Genomic DNA, 26,798 nt, shown 5'->3' with positions numbered 1-26,798 from the left:
CACGTTAGGGATTGCAGCCTTTGTGAAGAAATTAAAATGAGGGGGGAAAAAAAGTAAAAACAGTCAAGGGCTATACTGAAATAAGAGAAAGGGAAAGCTCTCTCACATTAGCACTAGTAGATAATGCAATGTTAATGCAGTTCCCAACTGCATTTTGTTAAGTAAAAAAAACAGCCTGATGTAGCTTACACAGGATTAGTGGTGTGTGCGCCATTTCAGAATTTTCATATGTTATGAACTAAAACCAAAAATAAGGGTGTAAAACCACTGACGAAGTTTAGATGATCTCTTCTCTTTTCGAAGGGATACAGAAGGGTGTGTAAAGAATTGTCCTCTATCAGAGATTGCCTGGAGACCCTTCCACGCCGTTTCTTTATGTATTTATACACATGCACATATATCTACATGTATATGCTCATATATCCACAATTTCAGAGGCAACAATTCTGAAAATGCTAGGGGTGTGAAATGTGTGATTGCAGGACGGTTTGCACCCCTCGGTCCTTGTACAGCAAATAAGGGTCCTTACAGTTCATTGGTGCAGTTGGCAGGTTTATCCATTCGATGCCCTTCTTTCAGCAGCTTAAAAAGTTCCTCCACTGGGATTCCTGGGTAGGGCGATCCTCCTAACGTGAAGATCTCCCACATTAACACACCAAATGACCATCTACAAAACAAAGACAAAACTGCATTAGTGGATCTGCCTTACTGCTGAAAACAGAGAGGTTTTTTGCAACGGCTGCAATGACGGTCAAGACCTCTTCAAAAAGATCTAAGCTTCTCTTCATGCATCTGCTCAGCTCTGAACATCACGGATGGGACATCAACGTGTAAGCATATCAGGTGCATCGGCAGCACACAGGATAGAGACTGACCTGGGCACATTCTCAAACACATCCTTAGCCTCTGTCCGGTGTGCTCTGGGCACTCAAGTTTCCAGGCCTACTGCAAAGAACTACATCTTCACAGCTCAGCTATTACGGAACATCCATACTGTCGAGCTGGTTTGCAAGTATAAGGCGGGATATTTTGGAAAAAGCAAGCTGTTCAAAACTAAAATATTTTGCATTATTCTGCTCTTAAAAAACAACTTATTAATTTTAGTCAGGAAACAAGGGAGGGTTAATTTCAGAAAGTTTTCCTGCCTGCTTGCCACCTCCTCCACGCCTGCCCCATCACGTCGCGCTGGCAGCCAGGGGCTCTCTGGCAGGCTGCTTTGCCAGGTGAGCACAGCACAAAGCCTGCCCTGGCTCCCGAGCTCTGCAGCTCTGCTAGCTTTGCAGCAGTATTTTAGTAAACTGTTTGCACACACTTACAATAATATTATCCTTAGCTGCCTTCAAAGCCACCATGGGGCCAAAAGCCTCCCAGCTCCAGCCCTGAAATCCTTGTGCTCGGTGCCTGTTGTGTGCTTCAAGTCCTGAACCAGTGAAGCAGTTTACTTCACATTCACTTAAATATTTTGTCAAGATGTTATTTTAAAGCAAAAGTTTGATCCACCCTTAACGTGTGTATATAGTTCCCTTTATAAATAACATAAAGATGGCAGGAAAAGGCTCAGTAAATGCTTTTCTTAAGGAGAGAACAGCTTGGGAAGAACATCCAAGTTAAAGGCGGAGGAGACACCTCTTATTTTCTCCTTGCTGCTCTTTTCTATTTTAACTCTGTGCTGACTTACATAAGCTTTTACACCTGTGCTGGGCTGCATCCAGCCCTTTACGGTTAACAGCTTCTCTCAGAGAAATAAAAAACGTAAGATCTTCATCTGCACTGCATAAAGAAATACACATCTTAGAGCGTAACGCGTGCAAGCAGCGAGGATGGGCCTAGGGAACTTTAATGGGAAGCAGAATAAATCTGAGCTGTTGCATCAGCCAGCTACACCGCACACTTTAAAAGATTTTGGAGCAACAGAGTCCAATGATTTCCTACTACATGTGAAGCACTGCTGGGAAGCAACGACATCTCTAAAATCAGGGAAAACTCTTCTGGAAAACCCAGCCTATGTGTTACTGTAACTAGTCTTAGCACAAAGTTTGACAAGAAATGTTCAGGATCTTCTTTCTTTATTTTTTTCTTTTCCTTTTTTTTCCCTTTATTTCTTTCTTTCCTCTCTCTCCCTCCCTCTCTCTCTTTTTTTAACCTGTAGGAAGTGCAGACTATGTCAAAAGCCAAGCAAATTAGATAGACTCTTTGTAGCTGCACATCCGTAAATAAGTTCAAGGGGGGAAACTTCCGCACTGACAGAAGGAGGTTAGCATTTTCCACCTTTCATGTGCTTTGAAGCTGGGCAGATTAGTAACAGAGCACTGGTTAGCAGTCTACCATAAAATCCTCACTTTCTAAGGGCAAGTCCTGTTCCATCTATTAATATGTGAAACAGAATGAAAACACTTAAAGGTAAAGGACAGCAGGGAAATATATTTTCAAAATATCCCAAACTTTAACAAATACAAACCAGCTTCCCCTTCTGCCCCCCAAAAGGCACTCAAATAAAACCACTTACACATCACTTTGATGCGTGTAAACTCTGTCAAACAGAGCTTCTGGAGCCATCCACTTTACTGGAAGTCGTCCCTGTACATTTGGAGGGGAAGGGAAGAAAAAGTAAAATTAAAGCAATTTGCTGGATGATTTTAACACTGATTTAAAAATATATATATATTAATCTATTCTCAGGGATTAGTTTACTGATGCAAACAGTACATAGTTTACCTTTAAAATTTCCAGGGGAAAAGGAATAAAATAAAATGGGCAAAAAAAGGGCAGATCATTAAGAAAAATGGATATGACACTGAAAATAAAATTAAAAGCACTGAAAGCTCCAAAAATGTTCCCATACTGTTTGCAAGTAGAATTATAGGATAAGCAGATCTAAGAGGAAAAATCATTCAATTCCATTCCACATTAAAGTACAACACAATAAACCTCTGAAGAACAAGAAGCTGATTATTGAACCCAAGAATTTCATTTTCATTTCCACCTTCTGTAGTGGCCCAAAGCTTGCAGCCACAACTACCTGTTGCTTTACATAAAAAACTCTGCTCAGAACCCAGAAGTCACACCAAATTTGATATGAAGTGGGTTCAAATTTCCTCCAGCACCAACAAACCCATACCTGGTTGCTCTGCCTTTTGGAATTATGCAGACAGATATCACCATTAATAGCTGACTGCTTATTTTTCATAAATGAAACACGTAAGATGATTAAGTAGTGTTCTATATAAACACTATATACTATTAACAAAGTCTGAAGAACTGAAAGAGTTCTGCAAAGTTCCCATCTGAAACTTTGTTTCCTTGATTTGGTACAATAGTTAAAAGGTTAAAAATAGTGACAGAGGGGGATAGTAAAAATCCATTTTCTCAACCTCTAGCCCCCGTTTGATACTACTGCCATAAGTATTTTTACAGCAAGTACAGCATTACCACACATAAATAGGATTTTTATTACAGTTACTACTATCACTGTTTATACAGTGATTTTCAAGATCCAAGAGCTGGTGCAAAACAAGCTAGATTCAATTTTCCACTTATTTCAAGTGATTGAAGGCAGGGACACAGAAAATTAATACTTATATTCTAGCAATTATAATAAATCATAAAAAATAAAGCCTATTTGTTTATCTTTTAGCTATCCATCACTGTAGGAGAGGGACAGAAATGCTTGTCCTTGATCCCTGTTTTCTGTCTGTGATTAAAAGTGAGTCTGCCGGGCAAGAAGCCCATTAAGATTATAACCATAGTTTTAAAGTGAAACATTGAAAGAAACACTTGTTTCCAGAGATAAGAAAACCATCCACTTACATTAGTAGTCTTTTTATAATAATCTATATTGTTGATGTCTCTGGCTAAACCAAAGTCTGCTATTTTCATGACATTGTTTTCAGTTACCAAAACATTTCTTGCAGCTAGGTCTCGATGGATACACTGGAAGGAAAGAAAGACAAGACAAAAATGCGTACTGAAATAAACTGTTGTAAAAATTTAATTATTTCTACACCACAACTCTGTCTCCTTTATGGATTTTAACCCAAATCCCAAGGTGTGAATGCCACATTTACTGTAAGTCCATGCAATATGTATATTGTAGTTATTCCACTGCAACCCATCCATGTCCATCCAAGTGTTTCCAGGTGGAACAACTGACCAAAAGTCTCTTTGAAAAGTCTAATTTTTAAAAACTTGTATTTTACTAAGGCTTTTGGACGGCAATCCAAAATGTTTCAAACTGTTTGTGATTCACTTTTTATTACACATGCCCAGGTACAGGTATCATAGCATTTTCATTACAGTTTCTTCTTTTAAATTACATTGGATCAACAGGGTTAAAACCTGATAGTCTGGGTAGGTACAACCATTTTTAATATAAAAGGTCTTAATAAGAGATATATCTACATATATAATTTAAAGCCAGATGTCTAGGGTGTGTATATTTACTTCAACCATGAGACTACAACAATTTCATTTGGAAAAAAAAAATACAATACGGGCTGGACTGTTTGCTTTTTAAACAGCTCTGATACTGAAAGCAATACCAGTATCTGCTCAGATTTTTTCCTTCATGTCAGCATTATCCTGAAAACTTGCAACTGATATTCCTGACACTGAAAGGAAGTTGTGACTGCTTTACATACTACTCCTATGTTTTAGCAGCTTTAATGGGGTTGATACAGGGTGGCACAGCAGGGGCATTGTGAGAAACATTGCATTTGGAGTTCTCCCAGGACATTTCACTTCTTTTTAAGTTAAATAGCCTCTTTTCTCTCTCTCTCTTTTTTTTTTTCCCTCCTCAATTTTGGTTTATTCTTTGTGTTCTCCTCATTTCAGGATGTGCACAGACATGCTGGACTGAACCACTACAAGAAGAAAATTAAAAAAAAACAAACTTAAAAAAAAAAAAAAAAAAAAAAACAAAAAAAAACACCACCACAACATTTTACAACACTCAATGTTTTTCTCACATTATACCTTGCCCCAGCAATTTTCTGAGATCTCTCAGCCTGTACAGGGGTAAAATGAGTCTACAACGTTTCTGCTCCTTGCTGGGACAGCCTAGGGCAGATGCCAGGAAAAAACTGCTTCATCAGTGCCTTCATGTACATAGGACCAGACAACAGCACGTGCTTTCAGTGTCAAATCGAGCTTCTAATTCAGCATCAACAATGCTACGGTAGCAGAAATAACACAGGCTTCCTGCTTCCCTGCCCCAGTTCGTAAACCCTACAAGAGCATTCTCCAAGATACTAGAAACTCAATGCACTTGCCCAGATACAAGAAGCTAACATCCTCTGAGATGCCAAGGCATCTTGCCAATACTGCCTGGTGTGGCAAAGGATCTAGAGCACATCTTCCTGTTCCAGAATAGCAGACAGAGCATCTCAAACACAGTGCAACATTTCTGCATGAGTCCAACGAGGGAACCAAACACCAGTATCTCCTCTCAGGGTATCTCTGCTTTCTCACACCCCGCAATTTTGCAAGTGAGTCTCCTCCCGTCTTCAAAACGGTGCCATTATTGATTGCCATGCCTGGCAGGCTTCACAGCCAGCTTTCTGGCCCCAGTGATTTGCTGTCTTTTTTGCAGTGGTCTGGGTGAGCCCCTGCATCTTAAGTTTCCCTGTGGCTCTTGCACTCTACCAGCATGTCAGACAAGACACATCAACAGAATTTTAAAAAGCATTCATCCAACTTAGAAACAATACCCCATTTGCAATGTACAACTACTTGCAAGGCAAAAACTGGAGTAGGCACCCACGTATCTTTTTCACATATTAAAATTATATTCTGAGAGGGTACGGTGTGTTTTTTGGGTTTTGTTCTTTTTTTAAAGGGTCAGTGAGCAATTTATTAGATTGAAATAACAAGAACACTGCCCTTCTCACAGTTCCTGCATGGTGGAAATACCGTGAGAAGACCAGCTCTCTTATTATTCCAGCTCAGTAAATGGATCCCTAAGGGGAAAAAAATTGAGAAATACAAACAGAAATGGTGGGATATCTGAAGAACTGGAATGCACAGTTTTTCTATGTGCTGCCTTTGTTTTCCCTCTTCCCCGTGCCTTGTGCAATGCCTTAACACTTTGTCAAGTTCAGCACAGCACCAATCAGGTGTTTTTGCAAAGGAACTGGACCACAGATGAAATGATTCTGCCATGTGCACCTGTGGGAGCACACACCTTGAAGTGTCCTTCAACAGCACTTCAAAGCTTCTCAAGTTTTGCCAAAAATATATTTTATTCCTTTCACAACAATTTTTTTTTTGCTTGGGACATGGTTCATTTCCAGCCAAATGTTTCGCTAATCTTAGGAAAAGATATCCTAAGGTGCTTTACCTAATACAATACTCATGCTAACTCTATTAGAGGGTCTTGTCCTGGAGTCACACATCTCCAAGTTTACCCTACTGCACTGAGAATTAGTTTCCAAACAAAAGAATAAAAGCAAAATTGGACTTTTCTCACCCTCAGTCTCTACAAGCGCAGAAAAACAGCAAAAACTCATGACTGGAGGCTCACGATCAGCTCTACTCTTTGGTTAAAAACAGCCCCATGTTTGGGAGTGGACTCACCTGGAAATTGGTATAAATCCCACTAACCTTGCAGGAGGTGCTTAGCATCAACATCTGATGCTCTGGTTTAGACACTGGGTCCAAACTCCACCCAGGGTGCGTGTGGTTGCCTGCCCACCAAGCCACAGCATGCTTAGATGGTCATACAGGGCTAGTTAAGGTTCCATGACTGTAATTTAATCAAGGTACTCGTTGAAAAAACTGTTTGAAGAAAAGCTGAAGCAATAAGTGTCTAGGGACATGACAGGATAAATAAACTCTTTTGACAAGCTTTTTATCCTGACAAAGGCCAGCTTCAAGTACAGTGCATAATTTACAGTGACTAGTTCACTCCACTTATTTTTGTCTCTTCTGTTCACAATTTCTGCCTGGGCACCTTGTGATCTTCTGCACTCTGCCTGTTATCATTCTGTAAACCCTTTCAGTAACTGAATTAATTTATTTTACATCGTTGTGTGAGCCTATTTGATAGGTCTGATTGCAAACAGAATGCAAACGATGCCTTACTGTCTCATGGGTGGAGTAATGTGACTTTATAACCAAGTGATTACCTGTGCTTATGAACTCAAAGTGCAGATAGATATGCGATATTTACTTTAAATGATTGAATCCAGACCTCATTTTAGCAATGTTGTTAAACATTTGTATAAAACTAAGCGTATGAATTTTCCCACTGATCTTCTGTATGGATTATGCAACCTGTTTGAGAAAGGTCCTTCTCCCCACGAATTCTTGACCGTACGCAACACAAGAACAAAACCAAACTTAAAAACAAATATGCACCAAGTACTTTGCATGCTATTTACTGAGTTCTACCTACTTTTTGTGAAGCCAAGTACTCCATGCCTCTTGCCAGCTGGTAAGTGCAGGATACCAAGTCCTTGAATGTCATCTGTTCCTCTGGCACCCTGTTAATATCAAAGGAATACTCCATCCCAGGGGGGCGGCGTGCTCGCAGGTACTCACGCAGGTTTCCTTTTGAAGCATATTCCACAATCACATAGAGTGGACCTTTGGGTAAACAGAGCCATGGAAAAACCGGTGTAAGGTCAAAAGGTAAAACGATTTTCTGTAAAAAATCTTCCAGTGTTCTATAATAAATGAACTGGATTAAGAAATGTTTAACTGCAAAACCAGTAAGCACAACTTGAATGAAAAGGAAGTCCAGTGTTTGCTAAGTGGCTGGCCAAAGCTACATAGCAGCATAGTGGTAGAGCTACAATTAGCAACTGAAGGCACCTTAATCCTGACCCACTCAGCATCTATTCCCTCCAGACCATGCCATGGAAAGCAGACATTTCCAGACGCAAAATATCACTAGATCTCAAACAAGGTGAAAGTGTTACATTAAATTTTCTAATTTCCAGATTTTTCATGCCTTTCTGCATGACTTTATTTACATTACATAATTACAGTTTAACAAAAACACTGTGGTCTACAGAGAGTAAAATTACTCATTTCAAATTCAAGGGACACAAAAGCAGAACTGACAGTTCAGAATGACAGATGTGGGTAAAGCCACTGGAAAATGCCATTTTTCCCTACAGCAAGGGATTAGAGTTTTCATATGATATAGTACCCTTTCTCATATTAAAGCTGCAAATATAATGAGACACAGAAGTTAAAATATCGCTGCTAAGCTAGGGAAATATCTAAAAATCCCATCACGGCATGACTGTTTCCTTAAAAACTCTTGGAAATGATGATTAATGAGTTTCAGAGACCTGTGTGAAAGTTCTGGCTTACTTTCTTTTCTCTACTCACCATCCTGCGTACAGGCGCCAAGAAGATTGATGATATTTTTATGCTTTCCAATCATCTTCATCATCTCCATCTCTGATACCAGGTCCGACAGATCCTTTTCTGTAGCATCATCTGCACAAGACACAGGTGCAGTTCATATTTTCTATCGTGCCAGCTTCTCTAAGGCTCACCAGCTGCTATAAAGTGTGTGCTTCAAAATGTAGAATATGCGATCTGTTTCCTGCTATACATTGTGCATTATACAAAGTCATGTGTTATGCCCTAATGAAAAATCTCTGCCTCTTTGATGGACTGACTGCCTCTTCAGTCATATGTTAAGAGTCAGTAATACAAGACATAAAAATGCTGTCTTTAACTATCAACCCTTAATAACCGTGCCTTTCCTAAAAGCTAGCTTTATAATTAAATTCAAAGCAAACAGACCCCAACCACCTACTCTAGGATCTACGCGAGGACTGCTGCTGAACTGAGCTCAGCTAAAAGCAGGGAGACCCACGCGATGCCAATACATCCAAATACTCGCGGCTAAAGATAAACAGGCTGTCAAGAGCCCAGATTTACACCGCAAACCACCGAAGGCTGAGGTCAGCTATGTGCACTTTGACCCCCCTACACTGACAGAGCTCAGATGCCGCAAAGGAAATTTTCGTGGCTAAAAGCAGCCTCGGACCCTGCTCGGCCAATTTTCTTACCTTTCAGCATCTTCACGGCCACAGTCACCGCTTCTTTCGGCCGGTCTTTGTCAATCCCCACCGCTTCGGCCATGACCACTTGCCCAAAGCAGCCTTCCCCCAGGGGTTTACCCAGCGTCAGCCTGGAGGTGTAAACAGGAGATTAACACACAGCATCTGGGGCAGGGGCGCAGGCAGTGAAATTCCAGAGCTAAATATAAAAACCTTTCAACAACTTGCTGCGGCACGAAGCGCTTATCATATGGAACTAATGAGACGCGCGGCGCGCATCGGCTTTCACGCACGCTGCGGTCTGTTTTCTTAGGGACAGAGCAGGGAGTGTCTAATACAGGCAGATCAGTTGCTAAACCCAGCTTTTAAGCTGCCCTTGTGCTTGTAACGGGAGAGGCCATGCTCAATGGCTGGCTGGAGGGATGCACTGCTTGCAGGGGAAGAGCTTGCAGAGAGCATCGGGCTGCAGCCGAAACTGAGGATGCAGGAACAGGCAGCAGCACCCCAGCCTCTCGTGTCATCGTGGCCTGTTTTCTTCTTTGTATGTAGCCCACAAGGAGATGGAAGAAAGGTTTCTTTGCGCACGCTGCCATGTGTTTGCTGTCAGGCAGCTGATGGTTCGTATGGCAAAGGGTGGTATCAAAACCAGGTGGATGTTTTAGGTTTTACAAACTCCTGTGGTACAACAGCAGAGAGGAAACAGTCAAATGTACTTCCAGATAGCCTAATTTTAGCTCAAACTTCACATCCTTGCTTTCTGTTTGGGCATGCAAACCACACACATTTGCTTAACAATGTCCTGTGCTGAAGGGATCACGCAGGGCAGCAAGAGCAGTGCAGCAGGCAGCAGCTGCAGGCAGTTATCACACACAGTTATCACCCCACTCCTCTCCCCAAAACTGAGGAGGAGGTCAGGGGCCGCCTTCTTGGGAGAAAGAGGAGGGAGGACGATGGTGAGCGGGGAAACGAGGCCGGGGATGGGCGTGCAGGGAGGGGTTTGTCCTTGGGGGATGCTGCCGTGAAGGCACTTGGCAGGGCTCGGCGTCCCCTACACGCTGCCGTCTCCGCATCCACCCCGTCCACAGCAAGATCGCTCTTCTTACATCTTCACGCATTTCCCCAGCACTTTGATCCTTTAAGGGGCGAGACGGGAGCCTTTATCCGCCCACAGCTGGCTCTGCTACAGTCTGTTTCTTGGCTGCAGGCTCACTGCTGCCACGGATGTCATGGCTGAGGGTAGCAGAAGACGCCTCCTCCCTGCAGCACCCGGGCTCTGCTCAGAGCGGGAAGCAGACTGGGGGAAAGTGGAGCCCCGTTATCATCCTGTGTTGATGTAAAGACCCTTTTAAGAGGAGCAGTCACTAACTGGGCCAGCTGCCTATGCCACTGCACTTTGTGGAGCACATCCCCGGTTGCAAAACTCAGCTCTAACAGACAGGCTTCAATCCCAACTCGAGGAGGATAAAAAGATAAAATACAAAAAATACAAAATACAAAAAACGTCTGAGCCTCTAGGCAAGATCTATTTTTTGTTCCAGCACAATGCTCACAGATTCTGTCTCCTTTTGCCACAAAGAACATTGTTTAACTCCAGAAGCAGGGCTGAAGCAGATGTCATGGAGAATGCTGAGTGAACTTGATCCAGTTAATGTTATCCAGTGCTGGGGCCAGACTTGGACAAGCACTTTCATATCCAAGTTCTTACGGTCGTGGCTTCCCATAGCCAAAAGCAGGATTCACAGATCCAATGCAGGTAGGGGCTGGTTGCCAAAAGCACAGACTTCTGTCCTCGCCCATGAATCCCAGGGGGTTGTCATGCCATCAGCAGAAGGCTGTTAGACCGAGGCTAAGTGGTTTGCAAACCCTCCTTGCTTATCTGCTCAGGGAAGAGAGAGGAGCGAAGGGCGATTCCTCCCCAGGGCAGCCCACGGACACTTTGTCAAGCACGGTCTCAGCCGTGGTGAGAACTCCTCAATCTGTTTTGGATTGGTTTCTAAAGCAAACGCTGGTTTAAAAAGGTGCAAAGACTGAAGGGCAGCATATGCTATGCTGAGGTCATCCTGCACTTTATCCAGAACTGAAATTGAATTTAGGATCTTGGCAGAGAACAAACATTTGCATTGGAAACTGGTTAATTTATGTGCTATTGCCCTGCTAGGACTAAAGTAACAAACCCCTCATTGTGTGCCTCTTGCCCCCCAACCTAATAAACTGCCTCTAAATAGCCTCCTTTCATTGGAAATCTGCTCCACCTACATTTGTGCTGAATGTCGGTTTTTAATGTTTAGCACTCTAAAATTTTCCGCATTTAGTGTATCCCCCAAGGGTATGGGCTGACAGAAGTATGTATACAGGCCCCCACTGTTGACTAGAATCCTGCAGGTGGCAATTACTGCTTTTTGCACTAATTTTCAGCTACATAATTAAAATAATTTCCAGAACAGTTGTCAGGAGGTTCAAAATTACGGCTCTGCTATCCAAAAGTTACAGTGCTGAGCTTTCAAAGAAAACTGTTCATGATAAAAGGTGTTAGTTTCTCAAATCCACCTAAAGACTTCTTAAAATTAGCATCAGGTTTCATATATAATCCTGGCTCTACCTGTATTACTATTATCTCTTTTACATGCCAACTTTATATTAAGCAATATGATCATAGCTCTGATTATTCGGCAGCTCATTTTGTATGTTATTCAACAGACTTCAAAGAATTATTTAGCCCTGTTAATTTAAATGTATCAAAATTCAGTACATTCTGCTTGAAACCTAGCCCTTTTAAACCACAGAAATTGTACACACAAGTACATAATATGCAAAATGCCCTGCTAAATCAAAAATGATCACCACTAATATAGGTTAATACTAAAGCACCAGAAAAACCTTTCCATAAGATCTAAGTGAAAGAAAAGTTTTCTAATACCATATTCCAGACTTTTGTCTATCTCCTATTTGACATTCTATTACATATTTTATAAACATTGACCAATAATGTACCAAACTAAAAAACATGGTTTAATGTACAGAGGTAATGCTTGGGCAAATCTGCCCTTTAACTACGGTTGCACACTGATATCTCTCCCAGTCTAGATCATATACATGCATATTTTAAAATAAAGTTTCAGATTCACTCCTAACTGAGGAGTTAGATTTCAGCAGAGTATCTGAAAGCCTTTAAGAACTCAGAAAATAAATCAGAGCAACAGGCAGAGAAAATTCATCTTCCATTTAAAAAAATAATAATTCAGATAATTGAATTGGATCTTGATCCTCATAGAAGGTTCAGGTAATTGAGATTTTCTTTCAGCTAAAGAAACCCTGAGAGACTTTGGAAAGAAGCTCCCTCTCATACTGAGTCAAGTTGTATAGATACACGTAGGTAGCACTAAGGGAAACGGGCAACATACTTATCTCTCGGAAACTCCCATTTCGGGTCTTCTGGCAATTCGTATTCTGAGACTCCTGCCAGCATTGGGGCATCAGCAGTAGATGAGAGGCGAGTAGTTATCCTCACCAGAGGCGTGTTGGAGTTCATGGAGGAGCTCGAGTCGGCCGACACCTGTTGTTGCAATGCAAGATACAAAAAACAAAAAGGCAGAGATGTAATCTTGGACCAAAAGCTGAAAAACAGCAGTACATGAAAACCAAGCCAGCTAAGAACAGTGGTATGAGGGACTGAACCTCCAGTCTTGTTTGGAGTGAACTCTTCTCCTACATTTACACTGCCCCGTAAGCACAAAACTGACTGCAATCGCTGCCCTGTCAGTCTGTCCCATGAGCTGTAAACCACTGAACAAAATTCTAAAATACATTCAACTCAGAAGGGAATTTCAATGTATGTTTCTTATAATTTGATGAATTATTTTTTTATTTTTAATCAAGTGAGTATTTACATCACCACCCTCAGATACGTAGTGGGCAGCTTCTACTGTGAGCAGATAAGCTCTCTCCTACTCATTTCTAGCTTCCCGCGTCATCATTTCTTTTTTCCAAATCAGTACAAAATTTAATAGCAACACCTAGAAATACTAAAGTGAAAATTTCATTTTTTAATTTAAAAATGGCATTTTTACAAAGACTCCCCTGATTTTTCCACCAGTGCCAGTGACCAAGGTCACAGGCGTGTTACTGTGTAGAAAATGGAGGATATCCCTTCACATGTTTTCTAAATGTTTAATATTGAAAGTATCAAAAAAAGCTATCACAACAGTTGGGGTACCTCAGTTTTCAATGAACTACATTCTTAAGTAAATATTCTGTAAGCGAGGCAGAAAAGAGTTCATAAAAAAATCTTTCACGTCCAACACTTCAAAATGTAATTCACTTTGGAGAATTACTTGTCATCGTCCTTAACAAAAATACATTTTCCTGAGAGCATCAAAGGTAATTAATGATAGCTGCTTCGAAAGCAGAGGCACGAGCTATTCCATCCACGTAACAAAAATTCTGTTGGTGAAAATGGTGCATTGTCCATAAGGTTCTTCTCTTAAACCTGCAAACAGCCCGCTGTCGGCAAAAATGCATACAAAAAATGCTTGTATTGCCACCATGTCCCCTCTTGTAAGAGTAAATCCTCCTTCTTTCTTCAGGTCAGGAGAATCTGTGCCAAGCCTGTAGCTGGTGGCCACAGTGGGATGAAGGTCACGTTGCGATGCAGTTGGTGGTACCCATCCTCACGTCAGGTGGCAGAAGATGCTTCTTGTCCAGCATTGTCAGGACCTTGCCCCCAAGCTGGAAGCCTAGAGCATCGGTATAACCACCCCTCTTGACCTTTCTCCTTGTCATCTGGAGTCAACTTAGTCAACTTAGCTTATGTAAAGTGTCACCAGGTCACAATTTAGTTTCAGAGGTCGTAGAGCTAGGTAATAAAAGCTGTTATAGGCAAACAGATCCTAATAGCATTAAAGTGCAAGTCAGCGATATACAGTGATACGAACACAAAATCCTCTTGTCTCTGTGACACCTGGTAATTTAAGGGAGCACGATGTTGCACTCACATCCAACTAACAATTACAAACCACCGAGTTACTCGAGCTTCTCAGCATGGGGCTGAAAGGCTGTTGCAACCACATCGTGCTCTTACACAATGCATTTTGACAGGAGGAGGTTATGGCTCTCAGATTTCTCATCATGATTTTGACAAACGTTTGGCTTAGAGGTCTTTTTTCCAGGTAGACAACTCCAAGCCCATCCCATCAAACAGGTTTGGGTTCTCGGCACATTTTCCTTGGGCCACAGATTAAGACTGGAAAGGGGTTTCAGAAAGCACAACATGTTAAGGACTGCTTTCAAAAGATTAACATTGGTAACCAGTTTTGCAGCTGACTGACAGACTTTCCTTGACACCAGAAACTCCACCTTCTGCTTGCATGGAGATGTATGTCTAGGAACGAGCAAGTACAACCGCACAAATAAAGCATCCATTCAAACACGAGAGCTGGACCGCCTTCCCCCTCGCCCATCCCACTGTCGTTAGCATTAGTGTTTGCTTTCTGCAAATATAAGTACCTGGCACATTCCTCTAGCATAATAAATACAGTGACCACTTGGGATACAAACAGAAAACAGCTATTAATGTAGCCTGTGTAGCCATAAATAAACCAGTAAATGAATACTGAACAGAGCCCTTAGAGAGGGGCGCTGCTGTGCCCAGCCCACGGAGAAACACACCTGCAGAAGCTGAGTTGCTTGCTCAGAGCTGCACGGCAAGTCAGCAAGAGAACCAGGCCCATAGTTGCATTTTGACTTCTTTTTTTTCCCCTCATTTTCATGATTTCAGCTTTAAAATGATGCTGAATGAAATGAACCACCAATAAATGTACAAACAGCTTTGCAACTCCTCTCTCCCTGAAGTCTTCCCCTGAAGTCCAGTTCTCCTATTTCCAAGATTTTTATTCAAGATTTATTATTTATTATTTTAAACTTCGTGTTTATGTTCTTGCCTTCCTTTGTCATCATAGACAATGTTTTTGTGGGACAATATGAAGGCATGGAATTGAAACTGCAAAATTTAGATGATACCCCATGGGCACCAGAAACAGACCAAAATGTCCCGGGGTCTTTTTCTTCAGGGATATAATATTTTTATTAGACATTGTCCAGATCTCTGCAAAAGCTCCATCTTTCCACTAGCTCTTACACTCACAATTCAGAACCTTAGAGTAGTAAAAACTGGTAAATGTAAACATGCAATAAACCGAAATACTCCAGTGATGCATTTCAAACACAGAAGTTAAATAATAATAATGCTATAGGAAAATAAATGAAAGACTTTGCCAATTTCCCTTTCAACGCAATTGAACATGTTTACTTCACATAATAAATGGACAGTTGGCTGGAGAGGCTGCAGCTAACCGAAGTACATTAGCTTGGAGAGGAACGATGAGAAATCCAGAGGAACTACTCAATGTCTGGGAGAATTAAAATGGACTGCACTCCCAGGGAATATTCTTCTGATTGACTAACTGGAGCAGTGCAAGTGGTTACAGGAGCTGAAGGGCTATAAAAGTCTGCTCCAGAAAAGACTAAGCCAACCCAGGCTGGACTTCAGTTGGAGGAGATTTTCTGTTTTCAAATGGCCTTTTCCCTTTTATGCAATAGTAAAGAATTAACCTTTGAACTCATCCTTTAAGCATCTCTTTTCATTGCTTTAGAGTGCACTATAAAACAATGAGGAAAGCCCTACATATTTGAAGGTCAGTAGATGTGGTCAACTTTAATCTGCAAGTGTACACATAAGTAATAGCACGTAGAAAGCCTTTTTCCAGCCTGCAACTTTCCCCTTTCCACCTGCAGCACCACCCTCCGGACCCTTACCATGCAGGTTCAAGAAGCAGTGATGGTCCTGCGAGGAACCCCACATCTCTTTCTTCTTGCTTTCAAGTATGTGAGTGCTTTTTTTTGGTTTCAATGCAACAATTCAAGGCACGTAGGACTCAGGGGTAACAAAGGTCATACTGAGATTTTAGAGCAAGCTTTTAGTTATACAATATACAGACCCACGGCCACTTTGGGGTCTACCAGGTGCCATGAAGCAGCAGGTCAAAATTTGGTCAAAATGCACAACCTTTGTGGGCAATCTCCCAGCCCACCAAAACATGCCACTATGCTGTTATGTTGGGATGTGACAAGGGAACAAAGCAGAACTGGGACAGAGAAGTAAAGGTTCACCTTGATGTGGGCGAATGAGCCATCCGCATGCTCTACTCACTGCATTGGTAACGCCTGTTTTAAGCAATGATGCTACACTGAGAAGACATTTTGGGAGCTTGATTAAAGCAAGGAGGGCAGAAGTCAGCTCGACAGAAGCAGAACGCTGAACGGACCGTTGTGCTATATGTCAACCTCAACAGGAGGGTAGCTCTCCAACATAAAATGTTTCTTGTGCGCTTTCTTTCCACTTCTAGGAGGTCAGAACCAAGAAGAATATCAGCCTCAGCCAGATCCTCAGCCCCATTCCTGGACTGTGGAAGGAGAAAAGCCCACCGTCTCCAAACCTCATGTACCAATGCGTTGGGGATGCATTGTTACATCCCCATTTTAACTATATATTTGTTCTTCAGCCAACATGCTGTATTTAATCAGCTTTGAGATAATACTTCGCAAGCATTTCTAAGCAGTGGAGCATTTAAAACTTAAATGAATCTTTAAATGCCATGTGGCAAAATCAGCTGCAGAGCAGTGTGTAATTGTCTGTAATTGATTATGAAGGGTGTTTTCCTCCACTGATGATTTATACCATATCCTGAAGCTTAGATCTGTCAGTTCTGGCACTCATGCTGTGAGTTTTTAGCAGCCATGAAGTGATTTCCTATAATTGTCAGTCTTTTTGAAGGCTCTGCTATAAAAGTTAATTTGAAGTCATATGCATATATGTATATAAATATAGCTGGTAAGAAATGCAATTAGCTGTTGATAGAAATGCCCCATCTCAGCGACAGGATCTAGGAAAATATAAGGTAAATTCACTAGATGGAATCTAAAGATTCGTGATATAAGTACTAGCATTTGAAACACTTGCACATGCACAATCCTTTCATGAAAAGATTGACTTTCAAAGCACTTGCATAACAGCAATAACAGCAATATAACAAAGAGTACAACTAGGCAAGTCAACAGTCTTTATATAGAGAAACCCAAGGATAAAGCAAGAAACTAAAGTACATACTGCAGTAAATCCCTTGAAACACCTCCTACTACAAGTTATCTATTAATCTTTGCATTTCAGAGGCTATTCCTTGAAATGAATGATACTTTTACAGCTCAACACTACATGCAATACTATGGTTCTTTACTTGTTCCAGATTACTCTTCTTTTTCTCAGGCTCCAGATGCCACCATCATTTTGAATACAGATATCTGGGTTGGTGAACCTCAGTCTTACTTTAGACCAACCAGTCCTTGCTCATCACAAACATGTTCACTGTGTGTTTATGAACCACAGTACGTATAAATTAACGTGAATGTATTTAAAATACTAAGCAAAAGAGATCATTCCTCCTTTCTAAGACAAACACACACACGTAGTATGAGTAGTATGTATGAGTGGTCCAAAGTTCACAAAATCATCCTATCAACGACTACACTTTACCCTTCAGTTGGAAAAACCTCTCACATAAAGCCCATGGTGCAAACCAGCTTGCAATGCTCACTCCTGCAAATCTCTCTTCCCACCACCTCGCGAGCTGGTGCTCCCATGCAGAGCATGGCTAATCCCAAAGGAGCACTGCAGCTCTCTCTGCTTGCTAGATTTCCCTGTAAGCGGTTTCTGTTTCGAAAACCAAGTACCAGATCCGAGTGAGGCACAGGACTGCAGGGGGAGGGAACTGATAATTCCTGACTTCATCATGACCCTTCCTATGAATGCGGAGAGAACCACATTTTGGCAGGAAAAAATGCCTGCATGTGGGGAATGATAAAATCCTGTAGTAGCTCAGACTAAATAGTCAGTGTATGAGAATCCAGGCCTGCAAATCAAACCATATGTTACTCAGCAAGACTCTTATCCCACTTAGACGAGATGGCATCATGGCCATGCAAATGCCTCCTCTTGAACTGGTATTATTTTCATATCCAGATCCTTAGGGAACTTGACCTCGAAGTGGCGAGCTTCCAAAACAATATCACAAATACCCCAATACATGGCCTCATTTCCCTGGAATCCCAAGAAATCACATCCACTGGCCCCGGCTCTCTGCCACGCTCACACCATCTACCTGTCACAAGCACTTCCCCTGCTCACTCGCACTTATCCTCCCAACAACTTGGCCACTTTTTCTGCTCTTCCTCTGTACAGCACAGCACGCAGCCAAACGAGAGCCCTCTGCACCCACGCCTCTAAATATAGGGTCTGTGACAAAGCCCTACAAGGCTGTAAATACAGTTATCTGAAATACAAATAAACTCCAACCAAAAAGCAAGCCTGGTGATACAACAAACCAATCTGAACTACCCAGGAGAACACACCCATTAAATAAAACGCCTCCTGGATTATTTTTTATTTTAATTATTGATTGGTTTTGAAACTGAAAGCCATTTTTTGAAAGATGCAGAAACTAAACTGCTGCAGCCTTACAGACTGGCAAGACTGATAACTGAAAATCTACGAAATCTTCATGGTTGATGAGCAAGTTTCCAGGGATTGCTGGTCTCATCCTGCCTTTATAATCCAGAACAATCAGTGAGATGACCAGTGAAATCATAGAAACAGAAATACAGATTTCTTCTTAATATTTATAGTAGCTGTTTTCCTCTGTAAAAATATGACAGCAGAGAGCCCTTGAATGAGAAACTCCTGTAAATGAAAGGATAGTCAGGAGAATTGAGGGTGATGGAATTTTTGCTCCTGGGTTGAAATAGGATTCTCACTTTCAAATGTGTATTATTTTTCAAACAAATAGTCCCACTTTTAAAAGCAAAATGCCTTTTTTCCTGCTAAGAAGTTTGAGGAAAACAAAGTTAACCGATAAAAACTGACCTGACAAGCATGTTATAAGACAGAGATGTTTCCCTCTGTGAAAACAATAGCTTTGGAGAAGTTCCATATTGCATCATTTAATGATAAACAGCAAAACTGTGGGCAGTGGTTGGCACTGGAGTCACACGCACTGAAATAACACTTTCCCCTCAAGGAACCATTTTCAACGGACACAACTGAGCTCACACCAAACCCTGGGCATTTTTTAAGCCATCAACTTATCTCCGGGTTATGATGATGCTTTTATTTTCAGGCAGAAGTCTAACACATGCCTTTTATCTAAGCAGCTAATATTTATCTTTCTCTTTCTACTTAAGCATACAACATTTGAAAAGCCGCCTTTGTCCAGAAATCTACATTGAATTTTAGCCACGGAGATGTGTAAGCTGAGCTGAGGGCTTCTCACTCTTTGCAATATACTCAGAGTACCTCTCCTCTCCAGTGATTTTCAAGCAAATGCGTAAAATCACAGAATAAATTTAAAATATGGCAAAGCAAGTAAAACAAAATAAGAATTTTTTGCTAAAATATATATATATATATTTTTTTTTCAGATTGGACAAAGCTCCTGTCCCCCACCTCAAGGCTTTGTGAGACGCCACCCCTTAGAGGATGACAGCTGATGCATTACAGGAGGGATTCCTCTGCTGTATTTCTAACCAAGTAGATTCAGAAAACAAAAACACCACTTGAAATCACAACACCAAGCTCCACCCTAACTCTAAGCACATCCAAACTTTTATATACCCACCTCTATTGAAGAACTAGTTTTAAGGTAGGGTATTACTGTGACAGCGCTAACGTGCTGGACAGGCTACAAGAACCACCTGCAGAAATGTCACCCCACTCATTAATGTTGCAGATGAACCAAACCCTCAGATCCACACTGCCCTGACCAGATCCAAACCCCACAAAAGGTCCCTGTTGTTAATAACGAGGTGAACCAAAGCCTCAGCTGCAGACTGCCCTCAGCCTCGCAGCGCTGGCGGTCTGGGTGTGGGTCTAGCTGTCTATTCTGAAGACTCACTGCAAGACAATCAAAACATATTAAAAGAAGTCTTTAGGAGACGATAGTATGTGGGAATCAGGGCTGTTTTGGCAAGCGATAGCCTGTGACAATGCCAAAGGCCTGTTACTTGTTCAACTGGTTTGTTGTTCGTGGCGCTGCCCTCTCCAGAAATGCTTGCTGCCAGTGACAAGCGATTGCAAAATCTACTTCGTGCAATCCTGTTGTGTGCATCTTACATCTGGCATTCGCTTTTGTTTCTCACTCAGAAACGTCAGAATCTTAACCAACTGCCTGAGATCTGATTTAGTGTTTCCCCTATTTTTATTTTATTAGTCTTTCTATTTTGAGGTGGATTCTGGATGCTGAGCTATGAAATTCTCTCCCCTCCGTTCTTAAAATTTTTTCCCGAAAAACACCTCTCCGTATCTGGTACCTAGTTACTACAATAATAGTCACCTTAGAAACATTATAAATACACAATTAAATAGGATTCTGTTCCAAAGTCCATTTAAGTCACTAAAAAATTTTCCATTGACTTCAATAAGCTGTGGGATCAGGCCCCAAAATACTTCAAATAGATTTTTTTTTCCATCTATAGACTGCTAATACAGAATGTATTCCTTTTTTTTTCACATTTCTGCTCTGACATCCCTGATTTCCTTGCCTTGAGACACACACTGCTGCACTGAGACGTGCTTTCTTCCCATGCCAGCCTCCTAGGTGCCAGCCTAAAACCATCCCTAAATGCGGTTTGGTTTAACGCTCATTCATGCCCCTTCCAAACAAAGCTCCCATCAGAAGGATGTGCTGGCTTTGTGCTTTGGTAAAAGTTCTTCAAACTCTTTATCTACTTTCTGTTACCTGTCTGCGCAGAGGGATTCGCTTTGTCAGCTTGTGGACAGCCGGCTGGCTGCTGAAGTCGGGCTTCTTGGTGGTGTTCTTCATGCGGCACAGGATGACCGTCAGCACCATGCAGGCGATCAGGAAGACCCCTATGCAGTAAATTGCTATTTCCAGGTAGTCTGGAGATGTCGGATATTCTTTCTCTTTTTCAGGAGCTGGATCGCAGGTTTTCGGGAGGGAACAATCACACCACAGAGTTAGCACACAGCACAAGTATAGTTCAGCACAGTGCTTGGAACAACATGACATGGTAAAATATCAGCAGTTCTTGCCGTGACTTCGTGACACTCAGAATACTGTGGATATTTAGGCTATTTTGCAATCTGGGAACAATGCGTCTCTCCAGATCACTGGTTTAACTTCTCATTTTGCTATCGTGTGTGCCTGTGTACCTAAGTAGGCATAAATAGACACGTACTTGTGTCTGCCTGCTCAGGTAGACAAACACACATCAAAATATTGAATGATCAAGTCTAATTTCAGGGGAAAAGAAGGAACTGAAGTATTCAAACTAGGTTCAGGTTCATTTTGTTGCTCAAGTCAAACTTCAAAAGCACTGTAATTATTTTTAACCACATAAAGGCACATTTAAAGATGTAATACTGAATTTGCCAGCCTGAAAGAATGTCTCAACTCGCAAACAGAAGTTGGGGCTTGAGTCTGCATTGCTTGTCTATCCAAAATTCTCTCTGGGAGCTTATAACACAGAAGGAAAGTGGGATGGTCCCTCACCATGTTTCTAAAATTTCGCTGAATTGCTAACAGCATGTCTTAGTGAGTGCTCCTTTGTCAGCCACGCTACGGCTGGGTATTTTAAGGAACTTCAACAGCAGTTGCTAGTCTATGAGATTAGGTTTTAGTGGGAGTGGTTCTACCTAGCTGTTACTGTGACTGAAACCATTTTGAAATCGTCTTTGAGACAGTTATATGTGCAAACACAGTCCCCTAATCCCTTATCTGGGATTTACCCCCCAGATAAACAGCATTCCACAGCAATCAGCAGTCACTCCACAAGCAATGCACGTTCAAGCTGAAATTTTCTTGTGCTTTGTTTGAGGCTTATAAAATATTCCATTCAAGAAAGTCGGTTAAAGTATGCTGTTCAAGCACTTGCAAAATGCAAACACTGCTAGCAAAGCAAGCTTTACACTGGTACTGCCTGCCTGCTTGGTGACAGACCACGCAGGCTTGGTGTTCACGTATGAGTGAAATGTAGTAATGTTGCCTCATTCAGCGTATTTTAAAAAGGGGTAAGAAATTATCTGCAGAAAGTTTCACTCATGTACAATGAATCTCAGCAATATGCACATGCAGGTTTTGTCCTTCTTACTCAGGATTAACAATTAATAAATGGTAAGCACAAGATGACCCAGCAAACCTCAGGTGGTTCACATTTTTTCAAAGGAACTCTTAAGGCAGCTGCCAACAGTTATAAACAAGAACATTTGACTAGTGTCAAAACCAACTATGGTTACATCTTCTAACAGCTGATAACAATTTTCAGGCAATAAAGCACATTGATGTTTGTTTCTTTTAAGGACAGAAACATCATCAACCCCAGAACAGCAAGACATGCTTTGCAGTAAAAGCAAATGACTACTTGTTTTCTTAGTGCATGCAATGTTTAAAGATGCATGGAGCTGATTCCCAAGATATGGAAGGCACTGCTTCTGTACATAATCCATCGACATTAAAATTAGAATTTTCATTTAAAATTTGGATGATAGGTAAAAGTGAATTTCAGCATATTGAATAGCTTAGGTACTTTGACAAATTAGTACACGATTATGGCCAAATCAGTCCCAAAGCTTCTTAAGAAACTCTGAGTTTCCTCCTCTTGAAGTTTACAATGATTGATGTGGTGATTTTCAGTTATCACACTTAAGTGAGAAGGAAGCGCAGCTTCCTATTGTTTTTGATGAACATTTAACAGATGTAAAAAATAATTAACTGCAATAGCATTTTACTCTTTAAATGTTTTTGGAGTTGCAAATTACAATGTCACAAGACAATCCATTGGCTTGAGACAAGTGTCTTTAAATAAATATTCATATAAAATCATTGTAAAAACGTTGAGGAAACCTGAAGTCATTTTCTGAGACAGAAGCTGTGCTAATTCTGCAGCAATCAACAAGGGAAAAAAAGAGGAAAAACCACTGAAAGAGAGCAGTGTATACCTGGCAGAACTGTCAACCATGCAGTGTGAAAGGATATCCCAATAGAATTACCCGCCAAGCATGTATACTCCCCAGCATCCTCAAAAGTTACATTCCGTATATAGAGAACCTCAATTTCTTTGTCCGTGGTGTTAACACCGGCAGCCTAGAAAAAAAAAAGAGGGAAGCAAGAGAAAAAGCTAGACATTGAGAGAATTCTTGTGGACAGGGAGATGAAGCCACAGGGCTTTGCACTTTGGAAAGGCAGAGGTGGAGAGATGCAAAGCTCCTTCCCCATCCACAGTCCCTCATCCAAAAGGCGTTTACCAACAGGTCCCAGCTCACCTCAGAAAGTCATCAACACCCTTCACCAGACCTAGACTCACCACCTAGACATGCATGCAATCAAATGACATGGAAAAATTAACCCACAAAAGGTTTTTTTTTTTCTTCTTTTTCAATAAAAGAGTTGAAAGAAAAACAGAGAGAAAACACAGTAGGACAGAACGTGGCATCCTTCACATGTAGTTGCCTGTTTCAGAGGAATAAAAATATATTCTGAAAGGATGAAAGAAGGTAAATTCTGCTCCAAAGGCTACCACTTAACAAATGTCTCCAGCAATCTGTGGTACTTGCATCATCCACTGCACTAAAATGCTGTACATTTTGCAGTGTTGCCAGATCTCAGAGTTCAATCTGAAATCCAGTAATATTTGATGGTTTGCTTAGGACCACAGTGGACAGGTCACGTAGGAAGGTATCTATGCTCGTGTTCAGAGAGGATCAGTTGTGGCTCTCAGATGTAGAGAGAAACTGGATCCCAATGGTGCAAGAACCAGGGAGGAGAAATATATATTTTTCTAAATCTTAGAGAGAGAGAGAGAGAGAGAGAGAGACAGGAAAAAAATAGACTTTCTTTCTGCTCTTATTCTGGACTTGCTAGATCTCTGTCGTGACAGGTCATTACATGGCTAACCAGTGAGTGTATCAGTCTTTATCCAAACTTTTACAAATAGATTGAATCCAAAATCCAGAGGCTTTTAGACCTGGGACTTTCCAGCTGTCCCAGGATGTGCACAGCAGGGCATCAGTGCCAATGACTCTCTTATGGAGACTTAGGGAAATTATTTTAAAAAGAGATGCTGTTGGGTTTTGTCTCTGTTCCATTGCAAAACATCACTTTGAAGTATGTGATGAGAGAATAAGCAAATTTTTACTAAATCATTTTCAAGTAAATTTAGTTGTGAGTCGTAGACACATCATTGCCAATCTGTATTGTTCGCGAAGGATTATAATCCAAGCAATAATGGGCAAATACAACTGGGAAACACTCCCAGCCCTGCAGCATTGCAGGTGATGTAGGAGGCCATAAGTGACTCAACTGACCTGGCCTATGCTTCAGTGGCTACTTACGTGAATGTTTCATATCTATATATATATACACACACACACATACACCCGTATGTGTGTAAAATAGGTAAATACACCAATTAGACTGTAATTATATTTCCAACAAGTACCCTGTATGTGAATTGCAGAAGTATGCAGAATTAAGAACAAAACTGAACATAAATGTGTACACACAGAGAAAGCAGATACAAGACAGAATGAAGATCAACATCAGAAACCACAGCTTGTGGTGCACACAGAATATTGTGGGAATTTTTCCATGGCTGCTGGTTTAATACCAGTTGCATCACCAAAGGAGGATTACAAATATACCACAAGGCCAAGGAGTTATCCTACAAGCTGCCTGCAGTTTCCCAAATCACCATTTTTTCCAGCTTCTACATCCAGCTTTCTTTAAAAAACATTGTTACCTTGTATACTCGGCAGAACAGAGAGCCAGGCAGACTGGTTGGCCTCCCCTATATAATTGGAGACCTTACAAATATATTCTCCAGCGTCCGCCTCTGTCACATTGTACAGTGTCAGCACTTCAGCATTGGAACTATTTATCCCCGAATGCTAGAATAGACCAATAACACAGGAGAACAATGTAACTGCTGCCCAAAAAGGACACAAATCTGTCTACGGTCCCACCACCAACACATCATATGAACACGCCTTCCACTTCACGCAAGCATCAGGGTCAAAACGTTGAGGGTTTGGGTTTTGCTTGTTTTCTGCTTATTTTTTTTGTTTGTTTGTTTTGCTTTTAAATCCAAAGCCACACCAACCAGCTCAGAAAACTCCACAGTGCAGAACAACCCGGTGCCACTGATATGCCACATCACACTGGGGAAAAACAGACATCTTTGAAGGCTCAGCATGCGGAAAACCCAACCCTCCAACAAACTTTTGGCAGCAGGTGTCACGTAACTACACAGTCTTTGAAATAAATAGGCTGAGGGAACATGAAAGACATGGAGCACATACTCCCAGTATGTTATGGATGCACTCTAACAATATATAAACGTCAATAAAGATCCTTAAGAGGGTTTTTGTTATTATTTTTTTCTCAATAAGTCATTCCTGGAATGTTTAGATACAGGACTTCAAGGAAGTTTAAAAAAAATGTGTCTATAAGCTGCATAATTAGCATTTAGACTACCAAACGTTTATCTAACTTATTTTGTTTCTGACAAACACTTCCACTTTCGAAAGAGGTTCAGATCTCAGAATTCTTGGATTCACATCAACGAAATACAATGCTTTATAGAAGTTGTCACCACCGCTAGCATCTGCAATGCCTCACCTTTAAAACCTGGAGATACGGCAGTCCATCTGGTCCGTATTTACTGCCATTCTTCTCTACATGCTTTATCCACTGAATATGAGGTTGAGCATCACTGTAGACTTTGCAGACAAACTCAACGTCACCTCCGACTACTGCAGAGGCGTTTGCAGGAAGGCCAGCTTGGAGGATAGGCCTGTGTGGTGATCGCTCTGCTCGGATGGGGAGGGCGAGTGAGAGGGAGCAAGGGAGAGAAAGAGAGAGAAATAAAGATGCATAAATAAGCAGAGCTGCCAAGAAAACTGTAAGTGAACTCGAGCCAAAAAGCCCTGTAAGCCTGTTGGCTGACTCCTCCGAAATAACACTGCAGCCAAAACGTATAACAAAAACTGCAGTTCAAAGGAGATGACTTGAGCACTACACTTGTAATATAAAGAATAGCTATTTGGGGGGAGGGGAAAAACCTTGCCTAAAAGGTTTACGCGTTTTTCATAGTCCAATCAAGCAAGAAATAAGTAAAATGCCTTCTTTTCTTTTTCAAGAGTTACTGTAATAAGTACCTCAGAGTTTTGAAACATACTAACTGGACTAAATCTCCACAAGTTAGGAAGGAAGATTAATATATATATATTTTAAAATGAATCAACAAGGTATTGAAATAAGAAGGAATTTCTCAAAACTAGCACAAGCCTCAGCACTGGAAGGCACCATGGAGGACACATACCAGATAGCTCAGCTTCTCAAAGCACTGATCCATAAAACAGCGACAGTAAAGCATGAGCAAAGCATGGATGGGAGGGAGCCTTGCCCTCAGCTATGATGATGAGGCAGCTTTCCACCACCCTCACCAAGCCTGAAAGCTGCTCAGATCTCCTGGGTGGTAAGCAGGGCACCAGCCCAGCTCCCAGTTCTCCAGGGCCACCAGCAGCCTTTTTTCTGAACAAGGCAAGTGGGCAAAGCAGAAGGACTTTTCATTTGACCATCACATAAGGGAAAGCCCTCCAAATGACAGCACTAATTACCAAATCTTTTTATTATCCAGTGAGCAGTATGGACAACACCACCG

The 26,798-nt window shown here is 41.4% G+C and overlaps 1 protein-coding gene across 12 annotated transcripts in view; it reads right to left on the bottom strand.

The window, feature by feature from the left end:
* Positions 1-26,798, bottom strand: part of FGFR2 (fibroblast growth factor receptor 2) — an 80,145-nt gene that overhangs the window by 4,578 nt on the left and 48,769 nt on the right. For 6 of the 12 annotated variants that reach the window (XM_082764980.1, XM_082764976.1, XM_082764986.1 and 3 more), the window contains 10 exons: positions 25,754-25,944; positions 24,876-25,023; positions 20,852-21,054; positions 12,419-12,570; positions 9,027-9,148; positions 8,335-8,445; positions 7,391-7,581; positions 3,808-3,930; positions 2,507-2,577; positions 530-667 (listed from right to left, as the gene is read on the bottom strand). In XM_082764980.1, the coding sequence (XP_082621106.1) occupies positions 530-667; positions 2,507-2,577; positions 3,808-3,930; positions 7,391-7,581; positions 8,335-8,445; positions 9,027-9,148; positions 12,419-12,570; positions 20,852-21,054; positions 24,876-25,023; positions 25,754-25,944 (1,450 nt within the window). Of the gene's footprint in view, positions 1-529; positions 668-2,506; positions 2,578-3,807; positions 3,931-7,390; positions 7,582-8,334; positions 8,446-9,026; positions 9,149-12,418; positions 12,571-20,851; positions 21,055-23,076; positions 23,222-24,875; positions 25,024-25,753; positions 25,945-26,798 lie in introns of all 12 variants that reach the window. The other 6 variants (XM_082764983.1, XM_082764987.1, XM_082764978.1 and 3 more) reach the window with 3 other exon arrangements.

Source organism: Aythya marila, assembly GCF_965140915.1.
Source record: "Aythya marila genome assembly, chromosome: 7".
Classification (NCBI taxonomy): domain Eukaryota; kingdom Metazoa; phylum Chordata; class Aves; order Anseriformes; family Anatidae; genus Aythya; species Aythya marila.
This window is presented reverse-complemented; position numbering and strand designations above follow the sequence as displayed.